At 38.8% G+C, this 23,959-nt stretch overlaps 3 protein-coding genes across 4 annotated transcripts; 2 read left to right on the forward strand and 1 right to left on the reverse strand.

The window, feature by feature from the left end:
• Nucleotides 1–5,366, reverse strand: ORP1D (OSBP(oxysterol binding protein)-related protein 1D). Its single transcript, XM_089608904.1, has 8 exons — nucleotides 4,300–5,366; nucleotides 3,564–3,920; nucleotides 3,367–3,457; nucleotides 2,775–3,244; nucleotides 2,182–2,337; nucleotides 1,663–1,971; nucleotides 1,039–1,383; nucleotides 1–551 (listed from the first exon to the last, which is right to left on the reverse strand). Exons 1-8 carry the CDS (start codon nucleotides 4,837–4,839, stop codon nucleotides 375–377), a joined length of 2,445 nt encoding a protein of 814 aa, XP_089465030.1. The 5' UTR covers nucleotides 4,840–5,366; the 3' UTR covers nucleotides 1–374.
• An 8,120-nt stretch (nucleotides 5,367–13,486) lies between these two features.
• EIF4B1 (eukaryotic translation initiation factor 4B1) lies at nucleotides 13,487–16,569 on the forward strand. Its single transcript, XM_089609437.1, has 3 exons — nucleotides 13,487–14,748; nucleotides 15,242–15,640; nucleotides 16,119–16,569. The coding sequence occupies exons 1-3, from the start codon at nucleotides 13,598–13,600 to the stop codon at nucleotides 16,141–16,143; spliced, it is 1,575 nt and encodes a 524-aa protein (XP_089465563.1). The 5' UTR covers nucleotides 13,487–13,597; the 3' UTR covers nucleotides 16,144–16,569.
• Nucleotides 16,570–20,354: 3,785 nt separating this feature from the next.
• LOC149403244 (GDSL esterase/lipase At5g14450-like) lies at nucleotides 20,355–23,550 on the forward strand. Of its 2 annotated transcripts, none has more exons than XM_089609877.1 (5): nucleotides 20,355–20,844; nucleotides 21,011–21,226; nucleotides 21,342–21,520; nucleotides 22,068–22,338; nucleotides 22,979–23,550. In XM_089609877.1, exons 1-5 carry the CDS (start codon nucleotides 20,517–20,519, stop codon nucleotides 23,233–23,235), a joined length of 1,251 nt encoding a protein of 416 aa, XP_089466003.1. In that variant the 5' UTR covers nucleotides 20,355–20,516; the 3' UTR covers nucleotides 23,236–23,550. The 2 variants fall into 2 exon arrangements, with proteins under 2 accessions (XP_089466003.1, XP_089466004.1); XM_089609878.1 differs by having other exon boundaries at nucleotides 20,637–20,809.
• Nucleotides 23,551–23,959: the final 409 nt, after the last annotated feature.

The following is a 23,959-nucleotide window of genomic DNA, read 5'->3' on the forward strand; positions in this document are numbered from 1 at the left end:
TTGACTAAAACACAATTGCCAACGTTTGTAAGGCTTATATGGCCAATTTTTTTATAATAAAAAGAACGTGTGACAGAGAGGAACCGCTAATAAGTACAAATTAAAACATTTGGAGTCCTTTTTTTTTCACAGTAACTTTTCCTAATCTAAACTCACGTGAAGTAATAAAAAGAGTCCTCTAACGGCAAAAGAACAAAATTATGCACTTTTTCAAAAAGACATTTTTAGGAATTTTACACAGATAAAACATCTGCATAAAAGATGTTACGGGAGAAAAGAACTCCTAAAAATGTCTACTTGAAAAACTCACACATTTTTGTCTTGTGCCCTCAAAATTATCCATCTTTAGTGAAATCTGGAGTATAGTGCTGTTCTTAATCATCGCTTGAGCATGAAGGAAAGTCGTTGCTTATCTGCCCAAATATGTCGGGAATCCCGTCCCAGTTCTTATGGTCTCTCATTTCCCAGTACCCGCCTTTGTACCGATAACAACCCTCCTCGTCTTTCTCAAACCATCTCGGTTGCCATCCTCTTTCTTGCAACTTCCTTGCCTGTATCCGGGTAAAAGTCAATATCTCAAACAAGTTTCTTCTTCTGTGAAAGCAACGCAACAATAATTGTCTATTTGCTTGTAAATGAATCAGCTCAGTCCTCCTTATTCAATTTTAAAACCAAGCCATTTCAATTTAGGGGTGGTTTTTCATTTGAAATGTTTTATTTGTTTCCGGATATATGATAAAAATAGGGTCCAGTGGCTATCTAGACATATGAAACGTTAAAAAAATTTAAATAGCCAAGTTTCGTTAATTTTTTGTAAATAGTCACGTAAATCTATTTACATAGAGTAAATTTCTAGTAAATATATGTAAATAATGTTTGGTTACGTCATCTTTTTTACTATTTACGAAACATTTATTGCTATTTACGAAAAATTTACAAAACGTTGGCTAAAATGCAAATGCTTATGTTTTTGTGGCTTATATCGCTAAATATTTGATAAAAATAACTAGAACTAGCATGTTTTGCACACTGCTTTACCTGGCGTTGTAACTGCTCGAGCCTTAGCTTCTCGGCGTTGGCCGACTCGTACTCTCCGTTCTCGAGGTGTCTTTGGTCGGGTCTCAACCGCGAGTCTGTCGGAGGAAGATTCTCGGGCAGCCCCGGCGTGAGTTCGTTCAGCGATATCGCAAACGGGGACAGATTGTATCGAGTCTTGGCTGTGTATTTGTCCCTCTCCCACAGTAACACGGCTTCGGTCATCGGGTCGTAGCCTTTGGGCTTTGTGGTGGGATCTCCAAGCACGTAGTACATCGCCTCGTCCCACTTGCCCACAAGCATCGCCACCTTTTCCCCGGTCTTGTTGTCTTGCACAAATCCATGAACCTGATAACGAACAACGAGTGACCCGACAGAAAATTACTCGTCAAGAGCACATACAAATACTTTTTATTGATCATTGAATCGACAGTTACACAAACATAAATTCGAGAGGTATGTCAATATCTCCCTCTAGATTACGCTCTACTTTTAAAATACCCGGCTCAATATCCTAATAAACCCTAATCAATAAGAGCAAAATGAAGTAACCAAGCATCATAGATTAAAATAAAATGGGGATTCTTTTTACGAAAAATGAACTTCCGGGTTTAGTATAAAACTAACCTGATGTGGGTTCCGATCGATGATAGATTGTTCCTTGAACTTGAGCTTGCAAGAGTAAGTTCCGTTCCCTTTGATTCGCATAGTGCCGTAGTGATCGCAGTAGATTTTTCCTAGTATGATGTTGTATATCGAAGTGGTGACCTTGCTCCACTCAAATGTCTCGCCACCCTCGAACTGAAGCGTGAGGACACCCACGGGATCGAGCTGAATAGAACGTCCCCAAAACTTGCCTTTGAGATTTGAGTCCGCCCAGAATTTCCAGCCCTGTCCTTCGCAGTGACAAGCTACGACCATGGGGTGGTGACTCACCTGAAAGAAAGTTGCTCGTCAGAATAGAAAGACAAAATGATCCAGTCACTGAACATGAAAAATATGAAGTAATTCTTCTTGAGAAATTGGACTTCAAACCAATAATATCAGTTTTTTTTTTTTTAAAACAAGAATCTTATATTAACAGGCTGAAAATGCCAATTTACAAAATAATATCAGATTTTGAGGCTAAAGAAAGAAATGTGTTACTTTTTCGGAGAAGAATCGGAGTCCTTTATCCGGGTAGTCAGCCTCGTATGTCTCTCCAAGGAGAGGATTAAAGGGTTTGCACTGCCGGCCCTCTGTTGAGGCATAACTAGACACAGCGAAGGCCGCGACATTTAGAATTCTCATTAGTTCATTTCCCTGCAAACACACAACATCATAATTATTGTTCATCATTGACAGACTCGAAGCAGAAAGTATGATACACCTTTACAAGTATGCAACACATTATAAATCGATGACAATAAATTAGTAAAATACGAAAAAACAAGAACACAGATATAGAAGTGGAAAACCCAAGATGGAAAATAAACAAAAACAAAAACCAGGTAGAGAAGATAAATTCATTATGTCGAAAATTCAGTTACGATTTCCGCGAATACATAAAAGGGGAAATAATCACTATGTCTCATGAATATCGGATTGTCACCCACCGACTTTTCGGGCCCAAACAAACCCATTCGGCTCACCAAAACTCAAATAGTATATCACCCACTAGAGTTCCTGGCATCTAAACTTTAACTACGAAATCACATTTCAAAATTGAATTTGCAAGACATCAGAGCTAAAGGCTTTACCTGTTTTCCCCAAGCTAGGGCTCGATCAACCAAGTACGAATACTCAAGATCTTCAAAACACTTCTGCAATGATGAGAGTGGCTCATTAAAATAGACTGGAAGGCAAACTCCGGATAAGTCCTTCCCAATGTTGTCCTTGATAATTGACCAAAGCCCAACTGGCTTATCTTTTTCCTTTGGTTCCGGCAGATTATCCCGTCTTTTCACGTAAGGATATTCGACCATCCTGATCTCCTTCTCAATCCCACACGAGCGATCGGAGAAGAAAGTGTCCCTTTCAAATATACAGCCATTTCCAGCGCCTTCCCTGCTCCTATAAGAGGCACTTCTCAAAGAATCCGAAGACAGAAAGTCATTCGTATCAAAGTAAGCTCCGCTATCGTCATCTGATTCGATATCACCTCCGTCTTGACTTTCGTTATCTCCATCGGAATCAGACACACTACCCTCTGACATGACCGAATAAAAATCTGCAACATCAAGCAAAAACATAAGATTGTCACACACACACACACACACACAAAAAAGACAAAAATATTGAAAAAAGGAATATCAACCAAAAAACTTGTCCAGTAAATCACGTGAAACTAACCACTAAACCTTCGATTCCCTTGTCCAACGCAGTATGATTCACGTTCCTTTGTTTCGTCGACAACAGTAGTTTCCAGCTCTATTTTCTCCGTCTGCCAGTCAAATTTCAGCGACAACAAAAGAGAGTAAATTTCTTTTTCTTTTCATTTTTTTTTCAAAATCAGAAATCTAGAACGGAGAACAAAGAAAGAATCATACCTCCAATTGTCTTAGAGTGTCCAGCAACAGAACATGTTTGTGCTGAAGAGCTTTCATTCGGTTTTGCAGCTCCGAGGTCTCGGAGAGCACGATCGACTCGCATTCCTTGATGATCGTGTCTCCTATGCCCTCCTGCTGCAATCTCAGCCTCAGCTTTTCAGTTGATATGACGATATCTTCTGAAGCCCCAAAATCGCTGCTCGTTAACACCCGAGGGAAAAGGTCTTTGGAAGCCAGCAGCGCTTCAATCCACACGGCTCTGTCCTCTCGGGACGAACACCGGAGATGAAGGGTCTTTGTGCCAGTGAATATCGAGAGCCTTTTGTCATCCGATTTGCTTCCTCGTACTGATGAAACCTGAGCAACCAAACTACTAACCCACTTCATTTTCGGAAAGTTTTAAACCTTAACCAGCACATAATTTATTCCATAACACATAGAAAGAGATGTTTTTATATCACCAACCAACAGAAACCCAAGCAGATCTTGCACCAATTTCTAAAAACAATATATAATACAACATTCTATGAATACAATATATTGAATCAGAAACGATTCGTAAGTATCCGGTTCCCATTTTGGCTGAAGTAGATTCTTCTTTACTTCATATTCAGAAAGTCCAACCCTTGATCTCCACACAAATCAAAATACAGACACAAACTTTACCCTAGTGCAGCAACGTCCTGAAACTAATCTCACATCACAAAGCCTCAGACTTAAAAAAGCAACCAAATACCTTCAAATGCACTTCGCCGAAGGGCCTTGAGGCTCGAACAAGGCGGTTGTTGTTGTTGCTTCCGGCGGCAGTGACGGCACCGGCGAATGAGCTCCAGTTAGCCTTCCTTATGTAGCGAATCGAGTCTTCTCCGATGACTCGTACGCTCTTCTCTCTGCCTGGGCTCATCACAATCTTGTCCGGTCCGTGGACCTTGTAATACGACAAAACTCCGTCCTCCAGCGCGAACCACCTCGCTCTCCATCCCTTCCCGTAGTTCACCCACTTGTAGAGTATTCCGGCCACCCCGCCGCCGAACGCCGCCGGATCCTCCGCCGCCTCTGGCCTCTCCGCCTCGGTCCCGGCCGAGGAGGCTTGCGCCGAGAGAACCGGCGTCTTCAAGCTGCTGTTGTAGCTCACGCTCCGGATCGCCGCCGCGGCAGCGGCTTCGAGGCCGGAGTGGCAGTGAGTCGCCGGAGATCTCGCAGCCGACGCGGCGGCGATCGAGTGAGTACGGTCGCGGTCGATCGATACCGGCGCAATGCAGCACAGAGGATTCATCGGAAGCTAAACGCCGTCGGTGATCGAGTGACCTAAGAAGCTGAAACCGTTTCCGATCCAGAGCGAGCGAGTTCGTGCGACTCCGAGTTCATCGGAGCCGCCGTGAAAATGACGAGCGACTAGCCTGAGTCGAAACTCGAAACGTTTCCGGGAGATCGGGTCGGGCTCCGAAACGGCGCGAGATCGGAACACTGCCGGGGATCTAGGTGTTTGACACGTGGCGCATTGCGTAGCGTTGATCGCCGTGAGAAGAGGAAGCCGAGCTTTGGTTTTGACGGTGGTGATGAGAGAAATGGAAATCTGGTGAAGAAATCAGTGCGTATTGCGTGTGTAAAGAGAGTGGAAATTATTTGCTCTCTCTCTCTCTCACTCTCTTCTCTCTTCTCTCTGTTTCTCAGCCTTTGAGATGTCTATTTTTACTGTTTGGCTTCTTTTTCTTCTAGCTCTCAAGCAATAAATAAGTAAACGGAAAAATTGTAATAATGGTTTAAAATAGATTTTGAGGAGTGAAGTCTGTGTGCGTTTGCAATTTGCATGGAATAAAATGAGATGTATTATCAAGTGACATTATTATGGTGGATGGTTATATATATTTCTTAAAAATAAAGTTTATTATAAGTTTTTTTTTTTTTGGGATTTCCGGATTTTGTTTTTAGTTCCCTTCCTGTTTTTATTTATTTTTTTCGTTTGAAAGAAGTCAAAGGGGTCACTAGCTCACATCCTATGGACCTTATGATAAGTAGAATTAAATAAAGAACCTAAAGGTTAATGGAACTCTTGAATATTTCCTAAAGAACAATATTTAATCTAATGCTTAATTAGAGATAAGGTTTGGGTATTATGTTCTTACTTCATGGATTATTTCCTTTTGATTTATATCTTTCTAAGAATATCATAGCGTATGACAAAAAATATATGTTTCCGCTAAAATTTAGTTTGCCTCTTTATACCTTTTACTTTCTTTCTTTTTCTTTTCCTTTTCCTTTTTTTTCATACTTTTCATATACTTCATTATATGGAATATTTATTAAAAAAAAATTGTAAAGATCAAATAATAGAACTAGATGTTTGGGGGTTTATACCTTACTCACTTTGTTTGTTTTGTTTTTATTTTTCTTTTATCGAATTATGCAAAACTTGTCATCAAGCTAAGAAAAGAATATGCTTAGAATTATATATCTATGGCCTATAGGTCATAGTTGTTTTCCAGTGAAACGATAGTTTAGTTTTGTGATATCCGTAAGACTGTTTTGGACAAGACAAATCCTCATCCATGTCACTTGGATTACTTTAATCTGCCCTCATTTATATGCTAGATTATTATATATAACATACATGAAATATTGCATCTTTATTTTTTTTATTTCAAAAACGTTATATTTGTATCTTTAATTTATTATTTATGACTAATGTATGCCTTGAAAATCATTTATGTAACTAATTTATACCATATTTTGACTTTTTTTTACGTTTGACTAAATAATTTTTCACAATTCCTACAATAGTCTTATTTTTTAACATCTAAAAGATCTCTCTCTCTCAGCTATTTACACAAAACATACAATGGAGGCTTGGACGACGAAGAAAGAACTAGTGGGAAAAATTTATCGCCTTCTCGACCTTGCTGAGCATGCACAGCGACAAGATGATAGTGGTGTAACTGATCTGATATGGGAAAATTCCTCTCTTGGCGATTTTGTCGAACAGTTTAAACAAGTGTTCGACTTTATCATTTTGTTGGTTCGGGGCTTGAGTGACGCTATATTATTTTGTAAGGTTTTTTTGATGCTATGGACCTCAACGAAATAACTTATTTTGTCTAATAAATATTCAAAGAATTAGTTTGAGTGACGCTATATTATTTTGTAAGGTTTTTTTTTTTCGGACGGGAATTTAATTTTATTAAAATATATTTCTATTTGTATGTGTCAGTTCAATTTTCAAAAATATCTTCATTTAACAATGGTTATAAAAGAAAAAAAACTTATCAAGAAGCAAAGCAGAAGCTTTATAAGATCAAAATTATTCTTTGTTTGCCATTAAATAAGAGAAGGCAAAGTTATGAAGAAAAGAAAAAGGAAATGTATTGTTATGCATTTTTCATCAGTAGCATTTACTTGATTGGTTTAAGCAATGACATTTTTTTTCCAAAGTAGAATTCGACTTTATACACTTTCCAAAGTATTATAGGTTTTTTTTTCTTGAAAAAGAGAGTCTTATAAGCTACCATTTATTACATTACTGTCTTTTTTAAAATAAAGTTAATGAAAATTTTGAATTTTAGAAAATAGGATTCGTTTGGTTGACATGGAAGAATGAGCTCGTTTAATTGATCAGACGATTTTGCAAAATATGGTAAATGACATCCTGACCGTGAAATGCGTGGAAGTCAAAAGGCAAATAGAGCCAACTACAAATGACAATAAGAAGTATAGTAAGGAATTCGCAAAAAAAAAAAAAAAAAAAAAAAAAAAAAAAAAAAAAAAAAAAAAAAGAGTATAGTGAGGGACAACAAGATTTGAATCACTAGAACGGCCCTAAAAAAGTCCATTACGCTTCTCAACTTCCAAATGACCCGGGAATATAACCCACTCGCTTCTCATGCACGTGACATCAACTTCTTCATCCTCTCTTTTTTTTTTTTAATAAAACGGATTTTCTTTTAAAATTGGATAAAAAAACTCATAAATACAGAATAAAAACACATTAGCACATGGATCACCAAGATCTAAATCGAAATGAATCTAACACTAAGTTCCGGTAGAATTATGTATGTGCAAACTTTCGACCACGGGAAGGATTACAAGCATAAATAGAGCACACAAGAGGCTCGTTCAAAAACCCAAAAATTGGCGATGGAAAAATCCAACCAACCTCGGTCCGATAGCCACGAATAAGATGGTTCTTCAATCTGCACAGATCAAAATCTAACAGGAAATCCACTACGGGAAAGGGAACTACGGCTAATCCGAGTAAAAAAAAAAACGAAGCATAACAATAAAAGGATAGGTTCATGCCAACACCAAAAATCAAACAAACTAAAACTAAAACAAACTAAAAAAAGGCCAACACCCGCACCCAAGATCTGCAGCGAGCACGGCCGCGTCGCGAATGTCGACGAGCCACATCTGTCACTCGGCATCAGGCTTCGATGGCTCGAACCTGTGGCACGGAGCACCTCCACCGATTCCATCCGAGAGGGACCAGAAGGATCAGGGTCGACGAGACCACGTCGGAGCTTCGGATCTACACACGAGAGGGTGGGATTCGTTGTGCACCTCCGAAAAACGCTGGTCCACACCGTCGGTGCAGAACCGGTGCCGGGGACGTCGACCGTAGAAGATCTCCGGCTTGGAGAACCTTCGCCGGCGAGGGTGGCTTACGACGAGGGCGAGTGGGGCGTAAAGGAGCAGAAACCTTTGTTGCATCTTGGTAGCTTGTCAACACCCAAGCCACCGAGATCGGTGAGGATTCGGGGCACCGGAGATCTCCTGGAAAGGCTCTTCAATCGCTCTCGAGAACTGCAAAAACCAAGACCGGGAGGAGCACCCGAGCAAGACCACACGAGGACGGCCGGAGGAGCAGGCTCTCAGATCGGAGAAAAACGTCGCGGGGTAGCACCAAGAACAAGAACGGAGCGAAGAGGGGAAGGAGACGGTTGACCGGAGTTGGCGTCGAATGCCCTAAGGGCAGGGCTCCCCCCAGGACCGATGCCGGGGCTGAGAGCACGCCGGCGAGCAGCATCCTGGGGGCTGGCGGCGACTGCTTCAATGAAGGCGTAGAAGTTTAGGAGAAAACCCTAGTTTTTAGAGAGAGAAAAAAGAGAGGCCCTCTTCTTCATCTTCTTACAAGTACAATTATCCACCACTCTTATATCTAAGCAACTTTGTAAAATAAAATTATGAATATGTGCTATAGGGTTCTTATGGAAAAATACATTACAAGTTCTATTATAAAATGGATTACAAATAATAAATGGATTTCTAATTTACAAGCAAAACATAGATTATATATTATAAAATGCCATGCAGTCAAAATTATAAGAGAAATTTTATTAAGTGGGCTTAATAGTTGATTAAATATCAAGATTAGACCCTAACTTTAAAAAATATCCAAAAATGGACTTTTATACCATAATCGGACAAAAATACCCTTCTGATTCTCTATACCTCATCCACTAAAAAAAATAATTCATTTTAACACTTCAATTTTCTCTCCATCTCTCAAATCCTTTCTACTTAAGTGAGTTTCAAGGAATCATGGGTAAGATTACTAACTTAATCATTTTAAATAACTTTTGATTGTATATGATAGAATGTAATGATAAAAATCGATCAGATCTGAAAAACATAGTAAAAAATATGGGTTTTAACTTTTTGGTACGATGGTACACGATATGGTAGGATGAGATTTAACTTTTTTGTACGATGAAATTTGAAAAAAAAAATTATGGTTTGTACGATGTTGTACGATTCTGTACGATGCTGGACGATGGATAAGCTAATTTTGCATAGTTTAGCTGTTTTTTGCAGTTTTTATCATGGTTAACGGCACTTGAGAGAATGAAGAACACCTATGGAGGTTCACCAATGCAGATACGAGTGCATTCGTAGTTTCAAAAGAGATAAACGTACACGGAGTTAGTGGATTTTATATACGAGAAGCTAGAGTTAGACAGATTCGCGTTCGACTTAAAACTCGAAGTCTCATACACAATGGGTATAATTCTGATAGCTCCTGTTGTTTTGTAGGACAATGGTGACGTTTCGTATTTTATGAAGCACATATATCGTAATAGATTTCCATTTTGCGTAAGTTTGGTACCGAAACAGATCATTGCGCCTATTGCGTATCGAGAAGTATGTAAAGGGAAAGATGTGGAAGTTGGAAAGGTGTCTCGCAATGAACCGAAGAAGAGACGGAATACTCTTGTTATCGAGGATCGAAAAAATGATCCTATAATTGATAACGAAGACGGTGGCTGTGACGATGACTTGTTTAACGAGTACAAGGGTGCCGAAGACGGTGACGAAGTGTACATTCGTGATAGCGATTGTAATCACAATAGTGACGAATATGATGAACACAATAGTGACGAAAGTGATGAACACAAAGGTGGCGAAGATGATGAAGACAATAGTGACGAAGATGATGGAGATAAAAATGGTAAATGTGAAGAATTTGAAGAATTCGCTAATCTGGAAGAATATGATGATTTTGTGGACACTTTTACAGCATCAACGGGTCACTTTGAACCATCAGATCATTTTCAGTGTGAGCCTCCAATGATCGGATTACCAATCGTTCCTTATTCATGAAAAGCACCCGAGTTCACCGCCAATGATGTTGTGAAGGAAGAACCGAGTCATTATCCCAATCATTCTTCTACATGTAATTTAGATCTCAAGTGGATTTAAATTTTCAAGTAAAATATGCTAAGTTATTGTTTAACTAACCTTTGAAAGTAACAGGTAGCTCAGAAGAAATATATACTAGGCAGCAGTTTGAAAACAAGCATGAATTGAAGAAACATATCCACATGTACGCGTTGAAACGTAATTTCGAATTTAGAGTGAAATCTTCTTCGAAAAAGAGATGGTATGTTCTATGCAAAGATGAGAAATGTATGTGGATGTTGAGGGGTGTTGTGCAGTGGTATGATATGTAAGAGATTACGTCGTACGAGGGTAAACACTCATGTGAGCGTGTTGGTCGAATAGAGGGTCATCGAGGAGCTGCACCATGGGTCATCGGTCATGTATTTAAAGACTAGTACTCAATTAGCTCTATGATGGAGTATTCGGCGCATAACGTCAGGGAAGAAGTGAAGACAAGATGGGGTGTAAACATATCGTATTTGAAAGCTTGGAGATCCAAAGAGAAAGCTATTGGGTACGTGCGGGGTACACTGGAATAATCCTATCAGAAGTTACCGTATTGGCTGTACATGTTGAAGTAAAAGAATGTTGTGATGTAAACCGACTTTGTGCGAGATAGTGACAAATTCAATTACGCTTTCTTTTCTATTAGAGCATGTCGTAGAGGCTTCAAAGCATGTCGACCGGTCATATCATTGGATGGTGCATTTCTAAAGACAAAATACGGCGGACAGTTGCTTTGCGCAATTGCAATCGATGCGAACTCATAATTATATCAACTTGCATTTGGAGTTGTAGATAGCAAGTGTCATGCTTCTTAGATTTGGTTTTTGAGAAGATTGCGAGAAGCTATCGGTGAAGATATACTTAGTTTGGCATTCATATCCGATAGACACGTTAGCATTATACATGGTGTCGAAGTTGTGTTTCCTGGTATCCCTCACGGAGCATGTTACCATAATTTATAACTGAATGTCCAACACAAGTTCAACACAGATCATTATCGCTTTGAACTCTACGATGTTGCTTATGCCTTCAGTAAAACAACATTCGAAGCTAATTTTAGATAGTTGAGACGGAAAGATGTCGAGATGGCAAAGTATCTCGAAGAAGTTGGTATCGATCGGTGGGCCAGAGCTTTCTTTTCTGGAAAACGGTAAAAGTCTAGAACTTGTTGTGTAATGAATTTCAATGTTGTTGATTATATAAACGTTGCTGTTTTTATATAGGTACGACCTAATAACGAGCAACAACGCAGAAAGCTTCAACAACAACAAAACAAAGAATGCTAGAACGTTTCCCATTACGACGTTGCTCGAGTTTATTCGATTCACACTTCAAACTTGGTTTTTCGATCGAGAAGAGATAGCGCAGAAGTTGAACTCAAAATCGACACCAACGTGGCAAAATGATCTGTCACAGCTAAATAATAAGGCCCAGTTCGTCAATGCGTACATGCTTTGTCTATTTGAATGTCATGTAAAAGACGCAAGAGGTAATTTCAATGTAGACCTTATGACGAATACATGCACTTGTGGACTACCACAACAATTGAATATCCTGTGCGAGCATTCCATCGCAGCAGCCCAACATTGAAGCGTCGACATGTACTCATTATGCAATGACTTTTATTTGAAGGAGACGTGGATTGAAATGTACAAGGAAGCCATATATCCGGTTGGCAATGAAGATCAGTGGAATGTCCAGATGAGATAAAAAAACATGAAAGTTGCGGAACCAGTTGAAAAGAAGCAAGCCCATCGACCGAAGAAAAGTAAACAAGGAAGAAGAATGATTAATCGATACCCATCTAAAGGCGAAAATGCGAGAAATGTGGTGGTAGGGGACATAACAGAAAGACATGCACTTGGAAGCATCTCCATCGTACGTCTTCTTCCTACATCGTACTATATCGTATCCGCTCGTACAGAATCGTATGTCGTCGTACAATATCGTAGGAGTGTTTTTTTAAAGTGTTTTCGAGCGAAATAGAGAGAGAGAGAGAGAGAGAGAGAGAGAGAGAGAGAGAGAGAGAGAGAGAGAGAGAGAGAGATAGAGAGAGGAAAATGAGTTCAAATATTGTTCATATGGGCATTTTTTGTCCGATTATGGTACACAAGTCTATTTTTGGATATTTTTCTAAGTTTGGGTCTGATCTCGATATTTAATCAATTATTAGGTCCAATTAATGAAACTTCTCAATTATAAGCTATAGTGATGAAGAAATATCCTTCAACTTAAATTAGCATAATTACATGTGATAAAGTAACTTTGAAAGATGGATAAAAAAATTCGATACAACTAATCTTAGACCTTTGTAAACATTAATTTTGTTCGATCGAATTTGAATTTCGTGAGTGACAAAAAAAAATGTTCCAATTATAAGTTATTACACAACTTGAACTTTCAACAAATCAAAATAGAATACTCCGTTCTAGTTTGATCTGACGCTGTTCATGTAAAAAATTTAAAATATAAAATTTAATCTAATATATGAAAAAAAATTCTTGGTGAATAATAGCAATAACAAAATTCTATCGTGAACAATATTATATTAAAATTTCATGATAAAAATTTATTATTGTTAATTGTACCATAACATAGCGTAATTTTCATATGACAACATTCAAAATGAAATCAAACTCTTTTTTATGAGAAGCGTGACTCTAGAGAATTTATATAAAAATAAATTTGTTGTAACTAATCAATCATTTAACTTTTTTTAAGATTTTAGGCAAAATTTCATTTTATTATAAAAATAATCCAACAAGTCGAAGTAAATTAAATTAACTAAAACTGTTAATTTATTTTACTGCGACTTGATGAACTATTTTATTAATAAAATGAAATTTTGACTATTTTTTAAAAGTAGCTTGAGTTATCGAGTTACTGTTCTAATTATCCCATATATAAATTAAATAAATTTTTTTTTTTAATAAATTGGTATATCAAGCAATACTTTTTTTTTTTATTACAAGTTTGCCTGATAAATTTTATGCCAAAACCATCTTAACAAAATTTGTCAAATCTTGGATAATATATCCAATGTTGATGCAAGAAGAAGTTACTAATTTTTAGAAACTAAAACATTTTGTAAAAAAAAAAAAATAGCATTCGCACGTCATAGTTTCGGAGCTCCGTAATAGCTAACGTAACCCGAATCAAAACCCGGTTTATCGAATCGTTGTTGGCTCATTGATTCGAGTCAGACGACTGAACCAAATTAAATAATAAAATAAAATAAACTTAAAGCACGACAGAAAGACATATAATTTTATTCTCATTTTCATTTTCATTTTCATTTTCACTTTCCAAACACAATTAGAATCTAATTTGAGAGGAGATCGTCTGAGAAAGAAAGAAAGCCAGAAGAAAAAAAAATGTCGAAACCCTGGGGCGGCGCCGGAGCTTGGGCCGCCGAGGCAGAGCGCGAGGAGGCCGAGGAGAAGGCCGCGGCGGCGGCGGCGCCGGTGGAGCCGCAGAGCTTTCCGAGCCTGAGGGAAGGGGCTATCGCCAAGACCGGTAAGAAGAAGAAGACCACCATGAACCTCCGCGACTTCCACAGCGCCGGCGCCGGAGATTCGAAGGGGCTCACTCCGGACGAGATGATGCGGCTTCCGACGGGGCCCAAGGAGTACAGCTCCGACGAAATGCAGTACTCCGGGAGGGGATTCTCGTCGTCCTCGTACGGACGGCAGGGAATCGGCGGCGGAGGGAGGGGACGCGATCGGGAGGACGGCGGCGGCGACGGTTCTTGGGGCGGCGGAGGAAGGAGGTCGTACGGAGGGTTCGACGACGAGAGAAGAGGCGGAGAAAGAAATTCTAGGGTTTCGGATTTCGATCAAATGCATTCTAGGGCTGACGAGGTCGATAATTGGAAGACGGAGAAGAAGCCTCTTCCTTCTTACGATTCAGGAAGGCAGAGCCAGAGCCAGAGCCAGAGCCGCTACGGTGGAGCCGGAGGAACTGGAATCGGAGGACCCGCCGGCGGTGGTGGTTTCGGAGGCTCTTCTAGGGCAGACGAGGTCGACAATTGGGCGTTTGGGAAGAAACCTATCCCAGTACGGTCATCATCGAACTACGGCTCCGGTTCCGGCGGAGTGGGAGGAGGAGAGAGGGAACGGCCGAGGCTGGTGCTGGATCCGCGGAAAGGGAATTCGATTGATCCTTCTCCGGCGGATATTCCGGCGAAAGCGAGCAAGCCGAGCCCGTTCGGGGCGGCGCGGCCGAGGGAGGACGTGCTGGCGGAGAAGGGGCTGGACTGGAAGAAGATGGACTCGGAGATCGAGGCCAAGAAGGCCTCGTCGTCTTCGACAGCTGGCAGCCGGCCCACGAGCGCCCACTCGAGCCGGCCCACAAGCGCTCAGTCGGGCCGGTCCGAGACCGAGAGCGCTGCGAAGCCGAGGCCGAAGGTGAACCCTTTCGGGGACGCCAAGCCGAGGGAGGTTCTTCTGGAAGAACAGGGAAAGGACTGGAGGAAGATCGATCTCGATCTCGAGCGCCGCCGCAGCGCCGTCCTCATCGTCGACAGGTCCGTATCTCGTTTCCTTGTAAGATAGACTGTGTTGTACAGATCTCCATTGTTGAAGTTGCTTCATATTGTCTAATTTATATAGGCTAGGGTATAGAAGTTTTGTTTATCAGAGAACAAATGTCTGGGCAAAGAACTTGAACCTGTAATGCAGTAGTTACGTTGATTCCTGAACAATGCCTTTTCCTCTGAAACAGTTGATCTGAGTTTCAGTGTAGCATATGCTTCTTGCTCATGACCAGTTAGATCCCCATAGTATTAACTAGTTTGTCGATGTGTTTAAGCTACATAATGGCTGTTTTATTGCGTTGCGTTTTCTTCCTTGATCAGTTTTACTAAGAAAAGCTTATTTTCTCAACGCCACGGCAGTATTGAAAGTATCGCTAAAGTAATTCAGTGGCACAGGCACTTTTGAGCAGTACAAATATTGCTTGTGCATACATTTTTTTGCTGCGTTTTTTTTTTCTTGGTTCTTACAGAGGATATTGTGCAGACCCGAGACTGAAGAGGAAAAGATGTTGAAAGAAGAAATCGAGAACTTGAAGAAGGACCCTTCTGCGGGGGACCCAACTTTGCAGGAAATAATACTTCGGAGAGAAGCGGAACTCGAACAGCTGACTCGTGATTTGGACACAAAATTGAGGTTTGCACAGAAACCCGCCGCCGAAAGGCCCAGATCAGGAGCGGGCCGGGCCTACCACGAGAGACCTCCGTCCCAATCCGGAGCGTTCGAAGATTCTAGAACTTCGGAGCTCATGGAAAGGCCTCGTTCACGTGGAACCACGGAGATCTGGACGAGGCCGGGCGATGATAGAAGAGGGTTTCAAGGCGGCGGCGGCGGCGGCGGTGGTGGAAGGGAAAGAGGATTTCTGGGTAGCAGAGACATGGACAGGTGCGTGTTGACCCGAGAAGGGTAAATAAGTAATTTATTCATTTTTTTTTTACCTAATTATATTGTAGTATCCTCTCAGTTGATAATGCCAAGGCCTCGTGGAGTTTAGTTGGGTCTAACTCGTGCACCAGATATAAAAAATAAAAATAAAAATTCTATTGTAGAATAAACTCATGAATTAAAAAACTCGGGGCCGCTTGGAGATCTTCCATTTGAACCGCCATGGCCTCGTGGCTGATAAAGATTTAAAATAGATTGTAGTATGAATGAGTTATTAGTGAGTAGAGTTGTCAAGCTTGTTATTTTATTTAATTTAGTGGTATAGTAGTGTAATTGGATAAAACCGATCATCTCTCGAACCATGAATTGACTTTATAGATTATATTAGTAGTTTGTGTTTGTATTCTGTTGCGTCTTTTTTAGTCGTTATTATTATTTTTATCGAATCGCATGAAAGTTCGGGATTGTACTGTGACAGGTCGAGGTCGAGGGAGAGATGGTAGTGACCGATGGGGTTTTCTGTTTCAATGGAGTTCAAGTTGACTGAGCTGTTATCTCCAGAGACTTTTTGACAATTAAAACAAGAATAATATTTTGTCACTCGACCCTCCTTATTTTGGGGTTTAATTCTATTTTGCTGTTGTGAATTCAATCAAGAATTGTTTAAGAGTAAGTAGTACTGGCGAATGGGAACACGCGTGTCTTAAGTCCCTCTATTTTATCTGTTGCATCTATGTAAAATTTTGTTGTTCTCTCTTTTTTTTTTCCTTTTCTTTTTTTCATAACCTTGTGATTGAACTGAACCAAGGAAATTGTAATTTGTTTTTGGTACTCTTTAGTTTCATTATGTGACAAATGTAATATGGGTTTTGTGGGATGATATGGACCCATTTTAATTTGAAACACAAGCGCAACTTTCTGTTTCTCAACGCTAGTGTAATGCCAAGGAAAAAGGAGGACAACAAAGCGAATATATAATTGTATTTGAGTAATAAATAATTGGGTGGAAAGAGGTTGAGATCATGCAATCAATCAAAGACATTTCGTCATATTACAGCAAAATAAGGGATGCCATTATCAACACATATATTAGGGTGGCATTCTTTTTTTCCCTGTGGGGAAATGGTCAACACGGCTTATTTCACTCATCATCACATTAAGTATCTAAAACATTTAAGAAATTGATTAAAAAAAAAACATTAAAGAAATTGTATGTCATTCATAGTTCATACAACACGCACCAACTAAAGAATACTGTCGTAATAACTTCTTTATTTATTTTTATTTTTTATTTTTATTGTACACATTCATTTCCCCGTATTATGAGTGAGACTGAGACATCTCTATTGAATTTAAACCTAAAATTCTCTCTCTCTCTCTCTCTCTCCCTCCCTCTCTCCCTCCCTCTCTATTTTCTTCAAAAATTCTTGTGTTTCGTGATTGTGACTTCCAAGACTTGGGGTTCGAAGGCAATCAATTTACCTGGCAACATAATACGGGATTCGGGTAGGTGAAAGCAATGTTCAAAATATCGGCAATATATAGGGATATATCGCCGATATTCTCGTTTTTTTTTACATAATCAATAATAAACGTTATCGTTTTATATAAAATCGTTTTACTATCGGAAAATATCGTGATATTTTCAATTTATCGCGATAAATTGGTTAGTTATAAATGCCCGATATATCGACAACAATTTGAAAAAATCGACAACATTTTACCCAGTTGAAATCGTCCGGCTATGTGGAGAAGTTATGCCATATTGGCGATAACCATCGACGAAGCTTAATCTCCATAAAAAATCGCAGCGCTTAGAAGGAATGCTATAGACGAGCGCCGATAATCACCGATATCTCGACCATGACTGCATGATAAGCTTCGAAAATTAAGTTTGTGATGTTTTAATTTGTTTTTCATATTTAGTTAGATTTAACTCGAGTTTTGTTGAATTTTTTTTGCATATTTGAGATTAGTATGTGATTATCTTTCAGATCCCCAACTTTTTTTAAAGTTCCGGCGAGTTTTTCAATTTTCCGGCAACTCGCCACCCATATTGGCGGCAGTCGGCGACTTGAAAATTTTCAGAATCTTTATTTAAAAGAGGTTAGTGTAGAAATTATGGTATTGTAGAAATTATGATATTTCGACTTGTGAATTGGAATTTATGATTGTTGACGAGAATATGTGATATTGAAATTAGAATAGAGTCTATCCGGTAGACAAATTGTGATTTTAGAAAATTCGAATCAAAACTTGTGATTGTGATTGTGATTAAGAAGTTGCGAATAATAAATTGTGATATTGTACATGTGAATTGGAATTTATGATTGTGGACGGGAATATGTGATATTGAAATTAGGATAGATAAATTGTGATTTTAGAAAATGCGAATAAAAACTTGTGATTGTGATTGTGATTAAGAAGTTGCGAATTATAAATTGTGATATTGTGAATTTTTTATTTACAGAAATGACCAACGAAGGGACAAGAAAGTATTGTACGCTCATCCAAGCGAGTGCGAACGGGTTCACGTGGTAGTAATGTTGGTGGTAGTACTCACGAGGGTAGTACTTATGGAGGTATTACTCACGAGGGTAGTACTTATAGTGGTAGTTCATATGGCGGAGGTGTCGAATATGCTGGTGGTGGATATGGATTTGGTAGTGGTTATGGGGATGGATATGTTCGGTGTGGTGGTGACCTAAGGGGCCAAGGAGATGGACATGACTATCATACTCCAGGTGAAGTCAGCGGTTTTGGCCGAGGTGGTGGTGATACTAGTTCAAATGACAGGTCATATCAACTATCCGCATTTGATTATTTTTTTTGGCGCTCCACCGACTTATCCAGCTCCCATGTCTTGTGCGTCGACTACCTGATATTGATCAAATTTCTTCTCAATTTGATTCGATGTCGGTCTCGGGATCAGAGGCTCAAGCTCAATATCAACGAGCCACTTTCAAACTCAGTACGAACAGTTTCCTATCCTCGACCTATTCATCGGCCTGGATCAGTACAACTACGAAATGCACATCAAAACCTACATGGAATACTATTCATCATACATGTTGTGGCCCGTATACTGTCAAGGTCAGCTGGTGCAACCCCACACGTTTCAACCTCATCGACACTCAACCTACAACTGATTCGGACTTTCAAAGGTTGTAATCTTCTACTATTCTTTCATTTGAAGCACTTGAGAACAGTTTCCTCATGTTTTGTAATGTCTACTTTAAGTTTATTTCTTGTCATGAGCTTTGTAGTATTTGATTTTGTATTTTCATAATTTGGATTCCAAGACATATATATATATATATATATATATATATATATATATATATATTTAGTTGTTTAAAAATATTTATTTGTTATAGAATTTCTATCGATATATCCGTCGGTAATCCATATATCACCGATATAATCGGTAGTCGGTATTGAAATTGTTATAGAATATCCGTCGATACTCGATATATCCGTAAAATCAAAACCTCGGTATGGGTATCGATAACGATATTTTAAACCTTGGGTGAAAGAGAGGCTAGACAGATGCTTCGCAAGCACGGAGTGACTCACCTTGCTCAAAGGGGATCGGATCACCGACTGCTTCTCCTCAACACGATCATGAGCGTATAGATTTGACGAGGCATGGATTGACGATGCCGAATGTAGACATATAGTAGAAGAAACATGGGGAGACGGTGAGCTCACGCCTGGCTAGATGTCAGAGGACCATAGAGAGAGATGGCCGGTGCTGGCGATGGTGATCGGAGAGAGCTCGGAGAGAGGTGACGGAGCTTTCAAAGTGCAACAATAGAGATTTGGGGGAAATATGGTCTTCTCGGCAAAGAAGACGAGGTCTCGTACTCATACCTAAACATTTAGAAGCGACATTAGAAGAAGACGAAGTCTCTTATATATACTCAGACCTAGACATTTAGAAGCGGCTAGTCGCTTCTAATTTTTAGGTCACTCAAACGACGTCGTCTCGGTTTAAAAATGAAAAATTGGCAGAAAAAAACAAGGTTAAAAAATATTTGGGAAAGTTTTTACAAGCGACATATGTCGCTTCTAATATCCAAATTTTGACTTTTTCAATATAAAACTTTAATTTTTGTTGCCTAGACTGAAAGCGACTAGTCATTCTAATTGCAAAACGTCGCTTCTAATTAGTCGTTTCTAAAATTAAGCATCACTTCGAAAACCTGTTTTTGTAATCGTGCTTACGATTATATTTCTTTGCGACTACGTGCACGGAGAATTCGCTATAATAGTAAACAATTAACTTTTTATATTATGCTTATTTTTATCATATTATTAATAAATTAGATGAATTTAATCACCACTATAGTAAACAATTAACTTTTTTTCTATTATTATTTTGTTAGTCTTGAATGTAGATACCAGGCAATAGACTCGAGCAAAGAAAAAACACAAAAGAAAATAAAATATATTTATATATAAGTGGTACTTATGTAAAATACCAAACAATAATTAAAAGAATTATGCCGTATATATAGTATCAAACCATATGTTTGGCGTTATGCATTGTGATTGCACATGCTCTTAGTTCCATCATACCACTGCCATATTTTAGGAGCTCGGCCAAATTTGTCAATAATTTCTAAATAAATAAAAAATAATCAGAGGATAATTAAAATTATCCAAATCTTAAATAAAGTTGGAATATTTATATTTGGAATTTCTATCATTTAAATTAGTAATTTTCTCCTTGACGTAAAAAAAAAAGGTACCAAATTGGATCCAATTTAAATAATTTTCCCTTACTACCAGCATGGTTTCATTTCGCTGCTCCGTTGGATAGCCAACTGTTTGACGAAACGGAGTGAAGAGCAAGCTCAAATCTCTTCGGTCGATGGACTGGTTGAGACCTATTTGGATCAACAGACGATCTGGATCTTCTTCTTGGCGGCGAACAAAGACTGTATTACTAGCGACCACCGCGATCATCTTCGCCGGAATCACCATTTCAGTCTTCACACCAACCCGGCTTTTACATCCGGATCTCGGCGGAGACCGGAGTGGCTGCGAATTTCCGGCGTTGTTCAACTTCGGCGACTCGAACTCCGACACCGGCGGAAAATCGGCGGCGTTCCATCGGCTTTCCGACGCCAATGGCGAGACTTTCTTCCACAGACCTTCTGGGAGGTACTGCGATGGCAAACTCATACTTGATTTCATCGGTGAGAAGCTTCAGATTCCTAATTCTCACTTAATTTGAAGAAAAAAAAAATACTGAAATTCAAATAAATTAACTATTTACTCTATGATTAGATTATGATAAAGACGGCATTGTTATAACTGAGCTTAATCTTGTGTTCACATACAAAAAAAATATATATATTGAAGCTGAGAAATTGGGCTTGCCATATGTGAGTGCCTATATGGATTCCATGGGCACTAATTTCCGGCACGGAGCGAACTTTGCCACCGGAGGCTCGACGATTCAGCCAGCGGATATGACTGTAATCGGGGCCGGATTTAGCCCCATTTCGCTAGACCTTCAACTTTTGCAGTTCAAGCAGTTCAAGGCTCGGACGGAGGAGATGGCCAACGATGAAGAAGGTAAAGCTTATTCCTGTCCGACCGTTGATTTCGTTTCGTTGCGAAGGAAAGAAAGAAAACAATGAAACAAACTTCGAATTAGTGTATAGTTTGGTTTTTTTCGGGTTTCATTCAGATTCTCCTTTGAGTAATTACGCCAAGACCAGTCTCCCGAGACCAGAGGACTTTTCCAAGGCTTTGTACACTCTCGATATCGGACAAAATGATATTGCTTTCGGTTTGAAGGCCATGGCTTTAGATGAACCAAAGGCGTTGCTTCCTAATATTACTGGTATGCTAGCTCGGACGGTTAAGGTAACAGAAAAGGATATAAAGCTTCCCCTTTTTTTTTTTTTTTTTTTTTTTGACTTAGGATAATAATATTCATATCCCGAAGAGTTTTTATTGAAAGGCTTCATTCATATCATGCATGCATTTTAAAATTCGGTCATAATTCTCCCCTCAATTTTAAGTTTATTATTAAATTGGTCGTACGCTTTATTAGCCATCAAATATTTATCTCTTTTTTTCGATATTTCGATAATTTATCCCATTGGCAGTTCTTGATCATTAGTAAAATTAAGAAAAAACGTATTTTTTTGGTAAATTAATTCGTAAATTTCAATGAATTCGTAGATTAAGGGACAACTTTTTAGTGGTTAATGTAACAATTTATTGATTTAACAATAAACAGAAACCGAGGGGGATTGTGATCGACTTTAAAATGCAACGTATGATTGAGCATATCAATAAAAATGCATGGGATAGCAATGATATTTTCCCTTATTTCTTCAACAATTCTAAATCTAGTAAAAAAAAAAAAGCAGTCTTGTGATCCTTTCGCAAATAATTTTTGTTTCAGGAACTGTATGAACTAGGAGGAAGAACGTTTTGGATCCACAACACCGGTCCCATCGGCTGTTTGCCTTATTCTCTGATTCATTTTCCGCCAAAGCCTGAAGATGTTGACCGGAACGGTTGTATCAAGTCCCAAAATGACGTCGCTGAGGAATTCAATAAGTTACTCAAACAGAAAGTTTCTGAACTGAAGCTTGAACTACCAAAGGCAGCACTTACTTACGTTGATGTTTACTCGGCCAAATATTCTTTGATCTCCGAAGCAAAAAATCACGGTAAGTCTATGATGTGATAAAAAGAAATTTGTATTCTTGCTGAAAAATTTGGCTCTCAAATGTGTTTGAAACCCGTGTCGCTGAAGGACTAGTTGGTTGATGTGATCAAATAAACATGTGTAGTGAAGGGCTAGGTAATGCCCTTAAAGTATAGCAGACCGAGTAAGTTTATGATGTGATCAAATAAACATGTATTTTGGTTGAAAAGTTGGGTTCATATGTGTTGGAAATCTGTATAGTGAAGAGCTAGGTAGTGTCCTTAAAAGTATAGTATGTGTCTCGTTTCATCTTAGGACGTAAGCTTAAAATATTACCCAGAGTTTCATGCTTCACAAATGAACTCGATCAACGCTCCGATTTAGAGTTGAAGCAACCTACAAGTACAAAAAATATATATTACACTTTATTTTTTAATATATTTATTTTGGCTTGATATTAATATAATCAAGCATGTGAAAGAGGGTAAGCATTTTACGCGCCTGAGTACATTTTAATAATAGAAAAAAAGAAAGAAAAAAAAAATAGAAACGAATCAATGATCATTATCGCGAGGGTTCCTCATGGTAACTAATTAGTGTTAAATAAAATTATTTTTCGTGCACTGAACTCTAAAAATCTATTTTTCTGCGGTGACTCTCAGGCTTTAATAATCCATTTGGATACTGCTGTGGACATTATGGAGATTACTACGTCAAATGTGGAATGAAGGCGATAGTGAATGGAACTGAAATTGATGGAAGGGCATGTAAAGACCCTTCAAAGTACATTAATTGGGACGGCGTTCATTACTCTCACTCTGCCAATGAACTCATAGCCCGTCAAGTTCTCGATGGCTTGCTTTCAAACCCTCCGATTCCAATCACCAAAGCTTGCAACAACACTTCCAATTCACGATAATGAAGCCCCGAGATACGAAAAATTCTTTCATGACTTTCTTTTTGGTTTTTCTGCAACTTGATGAAACATTAAGGCAAAGTAATATGATGAGAGCGTTGTATGGTATTAACCATTTGTTTAAGATCAAGGAAATTGCCTTGTATGGTATTTTTTTTATAGGATTTAAATGTGACATTTATTCATCAGATTAGTACTAGCTAGGTATGTGGAAGATCTTTTCTGTAATTTTATGATCGTTAGATAATAAATGATAAATGTTTTTAGCCATTTTCCCTTTCGTTCCTTTAGTAAAGTTGAGTTTGACTGATTTTCAGAGATTTAATGGGGTTTTTTTAGAAAAGATATGTAATGGTTTATATCATGGATAGTAATTCGCTGACTTCCCTGGGACTGACTTGATGAGTGAAAAAGCAATAAAACAAATAAGAAACCATTTTTTAGCAAACAGCGAGCAACAGACAACTATAGACATAATTCCTCTGTATTCAAAAGTTCAGTATACCTCTTCATGTGTTTAGCTTGAAGTTTTGAGCATAAAATACTTCTGAAGTCTGAAGCGGAATCTTCATCCGAATTCCAAAATACCCCTTCATGGGAAATTCAAAGGTAAGATCTTTCCCTCTTTGATTTTTCTTGGGAAAATGAAACTGTGTTCACTAGCTACTATTAATCCTGTGCTGGCATTGCTTCCATGGAGTGTGTTGATACTGATATTATGGAGATA

This window comes from Urtica dioica, chromosome 3 (genome assembly GCF_054948205.1).
Source record: "Urtica dioica subsp. dioica isolate 48M chromosome 3, U.dioica_male_clone48M_v1_H2, whole genome shotgun sequence".
Lineage (NCBI taxonomy): Eukaryota > Viridiplantae > Streptophyta > Magnoliopsida > Rosales > Urticaceae > Urtica > Urtica dioica.

Excerpts from the sequence above, each read along its gene's own strand:
- ORP1D (XM_089608904.1), bottom strand. The coding sequence starts at position 4,839 with ATGAATCCTCTGTGCTGCATTGCGCCGGTATCGATCGACCGCGACCGT. Across the intron at positions 3,458-3,563 it reads ACACTCTAAGACAATTGGAG|ACGGAGAAAATAGAGCTGGA; the intron begins GTATGATTCTTT and ends TTTGACTGGCAG. Across the intron at positions 1,384-1,662 it reads TCGATCGGAACCCACATCAG|GTTCATGGATTTGTGCAAGA; the intron begins GTTAGTTTTATA and ends GTTCGTTATCAG.
- EIF4B1 (XM_089609437.1), top strand. The coding sequence starts at position 13,598 with ATGTCGAAACCCTGGGGCGGCGCCGGAGCTTGGGCCGCCGAGGCAGAG. Across the intron at positions 14,749-15,241 it reads GCCGTCCTCATCGTCGACAG|ACCCGAGACTGAAGAGGAAA; the intron begins GTCCGTATCTCG and ends GATATTGTGCAG. Across the intron at positions 15,641-16,118 it reads GGTAGCAGAGACATGGACAG|GTCGAGGTCGAGGGAGAGAT; the intron begins GTGCGTGTTGAC and ends GTACTGTGACAG.
- LOC149403244 (XM_089609877.1), top strand. The coding sequence starts at position 20,517 with ATGGACTGGTTGAGACCTATTTGGATCAACAGACGATCTGGATCTTCT. Across the intron at positions 21,227-21,341 it reads GATGGCCAACGATGAAGAAG|ATTCTCCTTTGAGTAATTAC; the intron begins GTAAAGCTTATT and ends GGTTTCATTCAG. Across the intron at positions 22,339-22,978 it reads CTCCGAAGCAAAAAATCACG|GCTTTAATAATCCATTTGGA; the intron begins GTAAGTCTATGA and ends GGTGACTCTCAG.